Below are 13350 nucleotides of genomic sequence, written 5' to 3'. Positions count from 1 at the left end.
TCCTCTGCTGCCCACGGATAAACGGAGTAGGAAGTGACGCCACCTTCAGCGTCAGCTCTGAGGATGTTTGGAGCCACAAACGAAACATCAGCAAGGTAAAGAGAAACCTTTCCTGTGTTTTAAAAAGAACCAAAAATGGAATTTGAAGACAAACACAGCAAGAACGTACAAAAGATGTTTAAAGAGAGCTCTGCTGTTTCCTGTGTTCACTCGATAGAGGTTGGAAGAGTCTGCCAAGAGGCAGAAAGTCCAGCCCGACGGCGCTCGAGCCGGGCTTCGGGCCAATGACTGTGTAATTACCTCGGACACGGGCCGGGCCGGGCGCCTTTATTTTTAATCGAATTCATTAAAAAAATTGAAACACTAAATCACTCAAGAAAAGATTCCCATCTGAACATCTGAGCTGGACACTGCTCAGCGCAGCTCGCTGTCAGCGTGTACTACATAAGGTACACAGCGAGCTGAAGATGTGGAGAGGGGCTTAGAGCGTGTCACAGAACCAGAGCGCATGCGGGAAGATTCCTCCGACTGAAGCGAGCGTTTTCCAAACCCTGTCTTTCAGAGAGACTTGTCACTTAGAAAATGGTCCCTGATTATGAAACTTTGGCTGAATAGCACTTGTTCCTGTCTCCAATGTGGCGATGCATCCAGGAGCCTGTCTGAGGAGAATCCCAGAATCTGACATCCTCTTCAGCTCAGAAAGCGCCAATATGATTATGCACAAGCGTGACCCATCAACCCGGTCTCACAGTAAGACCGGGTTGGACCTGTTCAGGTTTACGCAGACAATCTTTACATTTAGAATTGGCATACAGATGTAAAATTAATGCAGTAAAATGTAAAGCATTTTATTTAAATATCCATTCATTATTTTAAAAGCACAGAGAGCCGCATCAGATGGATGGAAGAGCCGCATGCGGCTCCAGACCCGCGGGTTGCCGACCCCTGACTGAAACGCAGCAGTAGAGCCCTGCGCGGGACTGTTTTCTTCATCCCACTCCTGCCCGCTCCCGCTGAATTTCTGACCATTACCGCCTGCAACTGCAACGTGTGTGTTACACTCCCGCCCGCACCCGTAGTGTGCATGTCTACTCCCGCCCGCAACCGCAAAACTCTGAGAAATTATTACCTCACAATAAAAGAGATGTATTGAGTTTGCGTCCTCTCTGGTCCTGGAGAAAACATGTCACAACCCGCAGCTCTTCCATCCATCAGATGTGGCTCTCTGTGCTTGTAAAATAATGAATGGATATTTAAATAAAATGCTTTATATTTTACTGAATTAATTTTATATCTGTAAGTCAATTCTATGTAAAGATTGTCTGCGTAAACCTGAACAGGCCCAGTATTACTGTGAGACCGGGTTGACGGGCCACGCTTGGGCGTAATCATATCGGTGCATTCTGAGCTGACGAGGATGTGAGATTCTGACATTCTCCTGAGACAGGCTCCTGGATGTGTCGCCACATTGGAGACAGGAACAAGCACTATTCGGCCAAAGTTTAATAATCAGGGAACATTTCCTAAGTGACAAGTCTCTCTGAGAGACAGGGTTTTGGAAAACACTCGCTTCAGTGGGAGGAATCTTCCCGCATGCGCTCTGGTTCTGCGATGCGCTCCAAGCCAATCTCCACAACTTCAGCTCGCTGTGCACATATGTGCTGACAGTGAGCTGAGCAGTGTCCAGCTCAGATGTTCAGATGGGAATCTTTTCTTGGGTGATTTAGCAACATCTGCGATGTGCATAACGAATAAAATGTCAGTTTGTCTGCATGCGTCGGGGTAATTCTTTCTATTCTTTCTCCGTCAAAATAAACGGTCAAATACGGGAACTATCCGGTCAACACAACACAAGCCCTGCTTTTAACTGTTCTGTTTTCTTGTGAAAATTGTTGGAAAGAGATAAAATTTAACTTGATTAACACCAGAGCCAGTGCGCCGTTATCTCCGTGACGGCAAATGAGGGAAAAATAAATTGATCGGATCCTGCACGTCTTTTAACACATTGGTCAGGATTGACGCACTTTGTTTTCATTTAGTTGGTTAAAAAAAAGCCGGGCTCGGGTCGGGCCAGAGAATCCTGAAAACCTTTTCGGACCGGGTCGGGCTGGGGCTCCACCCCCTCGGGCCCGGCCGGACACGGGCTCAGATTTTAGGCCCGTGTAGGGCTCTAGCTGGGAACCATAGCCAGAGGGCGCCAGGGCAGCCGACCTGTGTGGTGCCAAACTTCCAGCCAAGTCGTCTGAATGAGGCAGAACTGGTCTGCAATGTCAGAGACCGCTAAGATGATGCCAGCAGCTCCTTGAGCATCACTCTGCTGGTGAGATGCTCGGAGCGGGGTGCCTGATGGGGGAGATCACATCAACCTCCAGTGAGACCTAGAGGGATGGGAGAGCCATTGTGGCCAGCCTCAAGGCCTCATCGACCTCCAAATTGACAAGGAGGGTCTCATCACCTTCATCATTATCTTCAGCTGGAGTGCCACATCCAGCGGTAAGCCTCAGCCACCAGGAGATGTTGTTGGAGGCTGATGTGAAGGGCGGGGAGCTTCTCAGGTGAAGGCAGAGCAGCACAGAAAGAGGCTGGAGCCCAGTACCTTATGTGATGGAGGTTGCTGCTCACAGCCATGAGGTGGCCCGAGAGCAAAGGTTGTAGAGAAGATCCATAAGGTCAACTGTTCCAAATGATTATACAAGTTAGCGAGCTAATACGACTACATTTCCCATTGAGCTAAATGGTTGTGAAGAGAAAAGTGGGAGACGAGGGGCTAGCACCCTTTTTATGCCGGAATAGGGCCCGCGGTAGGTGGCATATATTTAAAGCATTTCAGTGATTGGCTAATCCAAGAACAGTTTATCCAACGGCAGCCGTTAAGGGTGGAGCCTATAGGAAATAGAGCACACTGCCCAAACATGTGATGTTCACACACAGACTGACCTTCATCATCACTTAGGAGGGAGGATTCCGACTCTGAGGAATTGGAGGAGGAAGGCACCTCCTTCAGCCACTTCTTCCTCTTCTTTGGTGGAGGCTCTGATCTGTCTTTTGGCATCTTGGTTCTGGACTGACACTCCATCTTGTTCTCTCCTCCTCTCTTTACTTCCTTGAGTCTCACAAGTTCTGGATTTCCGTTCCTTCGCTCTCGTTCTGTTTTTTCCTTTGCTGTATCCTTCCTTTCTTTTTCTTTCAGCTCTATTTGCTTCTCCCTTCTTTCTTGCTCCTGTTTTACCTTTTCTAGTTTTTCTCTTGTCTCTTTTCCTTGTTTCTCTTTCTCTCTTTGCTCTTTCTCTTGCCTTCTTTCATTTTGCTCTTTATCTCTCTTTTCCTTCTCTTTTTTCTCTTTGTATTTCTGTTCAATCTCCTGTTTCTCCTTCTCTTTTAATGCTCTCTCTGTTTTTTCTCGTTCCCCTTGCTCCTTTTCTCTCTGCTGCTTATAAATTCTTTCCTTTTCCTTTTGCTCTTTTTCTCTTTGTCCTTGTTCTTTCTGCTCCTTTTCTATTTCTGCCTCAGTTTCTCTACAATCCCTTTCTTTTTGCTCCCTTTCTTCCTTGTCTTTTGTCATTTTCTCTTTCTGCTCCCTGTCTTGCTTCTCTCTTTCTTTTTGATCCTTTTCTTGTTTCTCTCGTTCTTTTTCTCTTGCTCTGTGTTCCTTCAGTTCTCTTTCCTTCTGTCTTTCTTTGTCTTTGTCATTTCTGTCCATCCTAGTTTGGGACTGATTGTGGACATTCAGCAGCTGTTTAGCCATCGACTGCCGTCTGTCCATCAGATAAAGAAAAACGGAGATCAAAGTCCTGCTTTAAGGTGAATGTTTGTAATTTATGTTAAAGTCATGAAACATAAATCAAACATCTAGCCTTACCTGAGTGTCAGACCCGCCCGGTGCCAAGGCTTCCGGGAACACACTCTGACGTAATCTTTCTTGTTGACATTCTCCAAGAACTTGACATATAAACGCTGGTAGCGCATTTTGGCATCACCAAAGTAACCCAGATACTGCAGAAACATCACAGAAGAATATTTCACACAGCGAATCAAATCTCTGCTGCTGAGCATCTTGTGGAACTAACAGGAACACTTTTAGTTTTAGTTCATTCCAGAATGAAATTTACATTGAACTTGAAAAGCTCCAAAAGATGAAGCTCCTTTTTCTGTTACCGCTCTTCTAGGGTTAGCGTAGGTTATCCTGGCTCATCCCTTTAGTTATGCTGCTATAGGTTTGGACTGCTGAGTACACTGCTGGCTAAAAAGATGTTGCTTGAATTACTCATAAACCTCTAGTTTTTGGGTCAGTTCTTCTCTCCACCAACTCACAGGCCCACGTCACACCCAGTTGTTACACTGTAAAAAATTCCAAGTTGACTCAACTTAAAATAATTTGTAACCTCGCTGCCTTAAAATTTTGATTAACGCTAGCAAATCATATTGAGTAATGTCAACAAACTAGTAAGTTTCTTCAACTTATGGGATAAAGTTCACATAGCTTATTTTCTTTTGTTGAATAAATTTTCTTTTTTCAGTCAGATCAGTATATATATACTAGTGGGTTTGGCATCAGTTGGGTACATGGCGGTTACCACAATGTTCCTGCGCTCGAGATTTGGACAAACAAATGTGAGCTCTGGATATTTAAAATTAAATCCAGTGGATGGTATTAATAAGAGGTTTACGCAGTGACGGCTGGTGAAATCGTTTTTGGTGGGGTACAATTTAACAGGTGCCGAAAAGAGCATGCCAGCCGAGATTGTGCATATGAAAGTGCATATGAATACCAAGGTTTTTAATAAATATGTACAAATAACATGTTTCTTATCAATTTGCTTCCTTACAAAATTATTGTTTATGGGCAGATAAATAAACGAGATGATGGTTTATTTGAAAAAATAATAATAAATATTTATAAAAACTGTAATTTTGAGTCACGATCTTGGTTTTTTTAAACCAACAGCAAAATTCAAGCAGGCAGAAAAAAATTATATAAAAATACTCACTAAACATTAGTCTCTAATGTGTTTAACTCATTCACTGCCAATGACGACTAAAGGCGTCATTTGCATTTTTTTACTGTGTGGGCCTCGGAACGAGCCCCCGCACCGTGAGAACAAACATCCCAGCTCTGAAGCCGAGCTTCATCCGCATACGTCACACGTCAAGGGATCAGGAAGCAGAAAATCCATGTGTTAGGAGATCGTTTTGGGCCGCTGCTGTAAAAAAAAAGTGTGGCACAAACTGGAAAAGCTTCTGCTGATCACAATTCCACAACGGATTATGAAAGAATGGATAACGCTCGAAAGGTGCGGATTCTTCCTGATGTAAGAGGTGAGTCTACTTTTTGTTTCGGTTGTTTTGGTAGTTTTTGTATTGACATTATCCTAGCACGCAACGCTTTGTGACTCTTAAAAAAAACTGTAAAAACGCTGAAAAACGCTTAGCCATGTTGCTCATGGTGGTTCAGACACAAAGTATAAAACGTCTAGGGGGGGGGGACAGACAGCTCTCACCTGTAGTGAGTGTATCCTGACTGAAGCTTTAGGGTTGTAGTGCGTATCAACTATTTTTTAATATTAACCCTATCTGACAAATATTGCCATTTAAGTAACGCAAACTGCCTTTTGTCTGTAGACAGTTTACATGGAGTCCGTGACGCGAACATTTTCTTTCATTCAGTAATGCATAAGAAATTGCGTCTGATCTCGCTGCATGCAGTAACATATTCTTTATTGAGCTGGGCAGCAGAAACAAGCTAACATTGTTAATTCGTTCATGGTGTAATGCACCAGGCGGTCTCATGTGGTTTATTAAAGTAGACCAGCAAACAGCTGAGATGAAGCTGCAGCCATCAACAACTCTAAATCTGCACCACCTCCACTCACAACCTATTCTTCTCAACAGAAACAATATCACAGCATCATTACAATATTCTGAAATGTCTTCCCGTGTTTCTGGTGTTTTATAATAATAATTGTATGATGATCCTAAACGCTTCTGATTAATTCTGCTGGTTTATTATAGGCCTAGTTTTATGAGCAGGACTGTCTAAAACTTATGGTAGAAAATGGTTTTTCATGGGTTTTTTTTTAATTGTTCCAGCAGATTATTGTTGCAATAAAAATATAATTAATATGTAAAGGCAAGGGCATAGATTTGGCATGGACGGAGGTGACATGTTCCCACTAATATTCTGTGATGACCAAATAGTCCCCACCAGTAATTTGACCGCCTACGCTAAAAAACAACCAGCCATTGAGTGTCTCGTTACCCTAGAGGTGCAGAACGGGTTAAATGACATTCTTTCCTCGAGTCCTACTAGGGCTGGGCGATATGGCAAAAATAGAATATCACGATTTTTCCAATATTTTATCACGATTTCGATTTTATCACGATTTTTTATCCATGAATAGCATAACTTCAATTGCGTATTAAAGAAGAGAAACATTGAATAAATAAACATTTATTCATATTAGGGATAATCAACACAGTGCTAACACACTTATATTTTAAACTCACACCAGAGATGATAAAAGCCCTGAGAGAAACAATTACAAAAATCAGTTTTTCTCGTTTTTCAAGTTACTTAACATGAATTAAAATCGTGAACATATTTAAAGTGCAAACATGTCAATTGCAAACGTATTGTGCAAACATTAACTTGTTCAAAATACTATGTAGCTCCCAGTTGCTCATGTAGTGGATAGTTAAGCTCAAATACGGCTCTGATGTGCGGCTGGACCAGAGATCGCTTGTGGTAGCAAAAAACTGCGCATTCTGAATATTTTCTGCAACAAGTCTCTAAATAAAGTAAAAATTTCCAGTGCAGATTGGAGCCAACCCATAGAAGCACTGATTTGATCTCATTTCAGAGATAAATAGAAAAAATAGAACAGGTTAGATGCACCTAATAAATAAAATTACTAACAAACTCAGGAATCTTTCTTTGCTTCACTGTTCTGGTGCTGAAAATATCACTAATGCAGATCAAAGGAGACACACAGATGAATGCACCTCTTATTATTTGGAAACTACATTTACTGCAGCTGGCAGAGTCAGAGATTGTTTCTATTGATACACGGAGTTTACATAATCATTTTAAATGTTAATAGGGGAAGACTGCAGGAGGGAGCGGTAAAATACAGAGGTCCCTAACAAAAACAAGAAACTACGAGTCTGATGAAACCCGCTGGTTTTCCATCAGGCAGTCACGGGGCAGCTCCATCGACCCAGTGACCGAGCTCAGTCCGGTACCGACACCGGCTCGGCAGAGGGTGGACGAGCCGAGGCGACGTCGTGCTCTGCTTAAGAAGCGGGGTTATTTTCCTGCTTCAGAAGAAGCGTCCAACGTGTTTTTACGCTTTCTCCGAGACATGTCACGTCGCTAAGCTGTTAGCGCCGCGCGCTAAGGAAACCCTGCGTTCCTCTTCGGAACGAAAACCTCGTTGTCGCTCTCAGCCGCGGCCGAAGCCACGTTTGTTCACTGCGGGGCACTAATATATTACTATGACTCACTCTGATTGGTTAAGGGTCAAACAAAGGCGTGTCATTCGCCTGGGGTAAGTTCCCTTTTCATTCAGAGGCGTCCTACCTGCGAAATAGGGAGTCTAAGTCACGCCCATCTACTTCCGGACCCTGGGTCCCCGGAAGAATGAAAAATTGAAAGCAAGTCAACGGGACTAACGCTATTTTCTAATTCCACTTGTTATGCACCATGGATTTCACATATGATGTCCGTGAATTTTAAAGACACATTTTGATACCAAGAAAGAGCCTGTTTTCTAATGGGGGGAAATGCTGTTTTGTGTGAAAATAAGTCCAGGACTACAAATAAACATCACCAGAGACATCGCTGACACAGACACGGAGAAAAACAGAGGGTAAATGGCTGTAAGTAAACTTCAAAACCTTCCTTCAGGAGGAAAGAACCACCATAAATCGGGCCGTGTGGTAAGTACCAGCTACACTAGGGGAGAGGAGATTCTGTGGTGACGTCATATATGTGACGTACCAACGTCCAATTTGTAATCATACTAACTACAAACTTTTACAAGCTGATAAATCTCAAAGTACGTGACAGGCATGGTCGAAACACCATCATTAGTTTTCATTTAAGTTGAATTACAACATATCTGTGATCTAGGACCTAAGGCAAAGTGGATTAGAAATGAACTCTTTTAGCCCCGTTGACTTACATTAAATTTTTCGTTCTTCCGGCGACCCATGAGCCGACTGTAGAGGGAGGAGACTTAGCCTCCTTATGCATATGGCCAGTGAGATTGGCTGTGCATGCTGTCACGGGAGACTCACGTGAGACATTATGCCGGTTGTTAGCATCGCGCACTAAAGCTCGAAGGAAAACGTTCCAGTCACGGTGACAGTCGTATGCTAAATTTGTGTGTTTGCAATGCGACATGAGTGACGCATGGGGCCAAAAGCAAGTGAGTGTAACCGAGGGTCCTGAGACGATGATGCTACCTGTACAAAAGCTGCACATGAAGAGAGAATGACAGCCATGAACTCGAGAGGCTCTTTTATTAAAGTTAGAATATGGAACATTTTAATAAAAAGCTATATTTTTTTTAAACAATACCTCCACTGGGCTTTTAGACGTGCACAGAATGAATGTACAATGTTTCCTTTAAAAGTCATATTTAAAAAAATAAATATTCCCAATTTTATTCTGTCGGGCACGGCATTCAGTTTATGTTAACATCTAATATCCACTAGAGAGTGCTGTTTTGCTAAAAAGTCTACTCAGCAGGGCAAACTGGGAATGTGTAAAATGGCGGACTTCACAAGTTAACGTATCTTTCTGGAGTTTTTCCCTTTCAGAAGTTAACCAACATCCTGACAGCTGGAAAACTAGTTCTGTTGTTGCGATACCAATTCTGAACACCAGAGTTCGCCAGCGTGTCCATGTTCCATATTCAACCTTTAACACCACATTACAGCAGTCAGGTTCCCCAACAACCAACCCACACGTTTCCGGTCGTCACAATAAAAGCGCTGTACACCGCATCTTGTCTGACTGCATTATTCAAAGTGATTCTCACAAAAGTAGTTTACATGAGGATGTAGGCAAAAAGAAGGTTGAGGACATAAGGAGCTATTTTCCAAGTCACTTAAAGTTAAGTTTGCTAATGAGCACCTTGATGGCTGCTTTTGTGGTCTGTCTGTTATTCATTTTTATTTGTTTTTATTCTTTATTTAACCAGGAAGGTCCCATTGAGATTTAAAACCTCATTTTCAAGGGAGTCCTGGCCAAGACACAGCAAAAGTTACAGTTACAAAAATTTTCTGTTACACAGACATGTTATGCACTAAATTACAGAAGGCAGTTACAACACAGGGAATCCGTCTCAGGGGCTCTCCGTCTGGCTTTAACTGTATTCAAGGAGATAAACTCTCTGTATCAGTTTTTGTTCTGTCTGTGTGTGGAACCTTGGTCGAGCTCTACTGCGGAGACACATTTCTTTGCTTCAGGACGCTGCGGCATTGACAGTAAAGTTGATTCTAATTCTGATTCTACTGAAATGAGCCCATCATAATAACGTTATTGGCAGTGCTAAGTTTTAGCGCATAGCATACAGCAGAGCTACAGACGATTTACCCGCTGAGTTACCTTTCTCTGAGGAGAGTAATTTAACTGTCATGTGTATCATGTCATGGTTTGTTTTAGATTTGTAGATATTTTTCCTAAGTTTGTGAATTTTTCTGAGTTTTTTGCCTTCATGGTCATATTTGTATTCGCTGTTTCGAGGGGGACATTTGTAATGATGCACGCTATGCTTAGAGGAAGAATTAAGAAGGGTAAGCTCCGTTTTGTTTGCAAGATTTTGAAGATTTGAAGAAGTTTCTTTCAACTTGTAAGATCCTCACAAGAAGATGAATTCCCTGTCAGTTGTATGCAGTCGGTGAGGTATGTTTATAAGCTGCACTTTACTTCCTCTGTATTATTTTACATCATCATCCCTGATATGAGAGGTTAATTCCTTTTATGCTTATGTACACTGTTTAGTTTGATGGTGGAGTTTGATTAAAGTACTGTGAAGAATTAAACCCATCAGTAACTGAAGAAGTAAGGCTTCGTGTATTTCTGGAGGGAGTGACAAGTAAGAGAACTAACCATCAATATTGGTTCTCTTTCTCTCTGAGTCTAACTTCCATTCAGACTCTGAGAAAAATCTGCAGCCTTGTGCAAAGATAAAATCATCCTAGAGATCTTTTAAAGCCTGACACATGAAAAAATATTCATAAAACATTTCTGACTAAAATAATACAACAATAATTTACTTTTACAACAGTTAAATTAAATACAATTTGTACTTGGCAACTTAAGCTTCCACCAGAGGGCATAAAACGTTTGCGGTTCAATAAAGCAGCTTTTTGTGGAAAAAAAGCAAATCTTATTAAAATTATTAAAGATCAGAGGTCACTACAAAACCTGCTGTTAGACAAATCTGCATAATGTGAGGACGTTGTCCTACGTGGCTCAAACATGTCCTGTCTGAGACACTCTCATCATTCCCAGTTAGGTCGAAGGTTATCACAACCACTGGGAATGATTAGTGAACCATAACAAGACCTTCAAAATACTCACATTGCTGGTTGCACAGAACTGTCTCTGACCATCTTTGATCTCTGGGCTGAATTTCTGCAGCAGAGCTTTCTGCACCCGCCAGATGGGTGGGGGTTCTCTGCCGGTTTGCAGAGCCATCTAAAGAGAGAAAATGTTTTTATTTCGGACACCTTAGCCCTGAAAGGTGAAAGAGGGGCTTGCCTTCAGAGTCCCGATGTCCTCTGTCCGAACCACAAACTCATCTCGCTCTCGAAATATTCCTTCACCTCCGCTCTCGCTGTCCTCTTCTTCACTCTCACCCACGATGGCAGCATCTGTCTGCTTCTTGGCAAGATGGAGGGAGGTGAGGCGCTGGGATGCTGGGGCCTCCTCTGGAGTTGGAGGGGACGGTGGTTGTGGGGGTGATGAGGAGGGCGAGGAAGAAGAGGATGAAGAGGAGGAAGGCTGCCCCATGTCAGGTTCCTGGTCTTGATCGGAGGAGGATGGGGGAGGTGTGGTGGATGGAGGGGGTATGGAATGGCTCAGGGGGAGGTTGGAGAGGGGTGATGACAAAGTGGCAGGTGGGGAGGTAGAAGGTGGCGGGGAAGAGCCAGCAGTCTGCTGGTGTGAAGATTGTTGAGGCTCAGAAGCTGGGTAGAGCAGACTCATCTCCGCCTCCGTCGGCTGGACCAGCGGCAAGCAGGGCACAAAGGGACTTTCGGGAGGAAGGGGAGAGGGTGAGGAGTGGGTGTGTGGTGAGGGAGGGACAGAGAGTGATGGGGATGGAGGTGCAAGGGCAGGTTCAGATGGAGAATCTGAAAAAGAGGAGATGAGGTAAGTATCTGTCCCTGGATTGTATTTGAACATAGATGTTTGTCATTTTCCTTCCTGATGGTGTTTTCAGACCTTTAGCAGACAGTTTCCCCTCCATCTACACCACCTTCACCCCTTTAACACCTTCACCCCTTACAACACCTTCACTAGCTTTACCACCTATCGCCTACACCCCCCTATAATGACTTCACCACCTTCACCCCATAATGCCTTCACCCCCATAAAAACTTCACCGCCTATACCACCTACATCGCCTACACCCATTATAACTTCTTCACCACCTACACCACCTTCACCCCTATAACACCTTCACCACCTACACCACCTTCACCACCATAATGCCTTCAACCCGATAAAACCTTCTCCACCTACTCCACCTTCACCCCTTATAACGCCTTCACCCCCTATAACACATTCACCACCTATGCCACCTTCACCCCCTATAACGCCTTCACCCCCTATACTGCCTACATGACCTTCATCCCCTATAACGCCTTCACCCCCTATAACGCCTTCACCACCTACACCACCTTCACCCCCATAATGCCTTCACCCCCTATAACGCATTCACCACCTACACCACCTTCACCCCTATAACGCCTTCACCCCCTATACTGCCTACATGACCTTCATCCCCTATAACGCCTTCACCCCTAAAACACCTTCACCACCTACACCACCTTCACCCCCTATAACGCCTTCACCAACTACACCACCTTCACCCCTATAACGCCTTCACCAACTACACCACCTTTACCCCCATAACGCCTTCACCCCTATAACACCTTCTCCACCTACACCACCTTCACTCCTATAACACCTTCACCCCCTATACTGCCTACACCACCTTCATCCCCTATAATGCCTTCACCCCTAAAACACCTTCACCCCCTACACCACCTTCACCCCCTATAATGACTTCACCACCTATACTGCCTACACCACCTTCACCCTCTACAACGCCTTCACCACCTTCACCCCCCATAAAGTCTTCACCCCATAACACCTTCATCACCTACACCACCTGCACCACCTATAACGCCTTCACCACCTACACCACCTTTACCCCCTATAACGCCTTCACCCTCATAACACCTTCTCAATCTAGACCACCTTCACCCCATAATGCCTTCAACACCTACACCACCTTCACCCCATAATGCCTTCAGCCCCTAAAACACCTTCACCACCTACACCACCTTCACCCCCATAACGCCTTCACCACCTACACCACCTTCGCCCCATAATGCCTTCAGCGCCTATAACACCTTCACCACCTACACCACCTTCACCCCCTATAACGCCTTCACCAACTACACCACCTTCACCCCTATAACGCCTTCACCAACTACACCACCTTTACCCCCATAACGCCTTCACCCCTATAACACCTTCTCCACCTACACCACCTTCACTCCTATAACACCTTCACCCCCTATACTGCCTACACCACCTTCATCCCCTATAATGCCTTCACCCCTAAAACACCTTCACCCCCTACACCACCTTCACCCCCTATAATGACTTCACCACCTATACTGCCTACACCACCTTCACCCTCTACAACGCCTTCACCACCTTCACCCCCCATAAAGTCTTCACCCCATAACACCTTCATCACCTACACCACCTGCACCACCTATAACGCCTTCACCACCTACACCACCTTTACCCCCTATAACGCCTTCACCCTCATAACACCTTCTCAATCTAGACCACCTTCACCCCATAATGCCTTCAACACCTACACCACCTTCACCCCATAATGCCTTCAGCCCCTAAAACACCTTCACCACCTACACCACCTTCACCCCCATAACGCCTTCACCACCTACACCACCTTCGCCCCATAATGCCTTCAGCGCCTATAACACCTTCACCACCTACACCACCTTCACCCCCTATAATGCCTTCACCACCTATACTGCCTACACCACCTTCACCCCTATAACGCCTTCACCACCTACACC

At 44.3% G+C, this 13350-nt stretch overlaps 1 protein-coding gene across 2 annotated transcripts in view; it reads right to left on the bottom strand.

Annotated features, from left to right (window-relative positions):
* The window catches only part of prr12b (proline rich 12b), a 63988-nt gene that overhangs the window by 9946 nt on the left and 40692 nt on the right, over positions 1-13350 (bottom strand). For both annotated transcript variants that reach the window (XM_054741931.2, XM_015969256.3), the window contains 4 exons: positions 10769-11361; positions 10589-10705; positions 3860-3993; positions 2938-3755 (listed from right to left, as the gene is read on the bottom strand). In XM_054741931.2, the coding sequence (XP_054597906.2) occupies positions 2938-3755; positions 3860-3993; positions 10589-10705; positions 10769-11361 (1662 nt within the window). The remainder of the gene's footprint in view (positions 1-2937; positions 3756-3859; positions 3994-10588; positions 10706-10768; positions 11362-13350) is intronic.

This window comes from Nothobranchius furzeri, chromosome 18, assembly GCF_043380555.1.
Source record: "Nothobranchius furzeri strain GRZ-AD chromosome 18, NfurGRZ-RIMD1, whole genome shotgun sequence".
NCBI lineage: Eukaryota > Metazoa > Chordata > Actinopteri > Cyprinodontiformes > Nothobranchiidae > Nothobranchius > Nothobranchius furzeri.
Note: the sequence above shows the minus strand (reverse complement) of the source record. Positions and strands in the feature narration are given on the sequence as shown.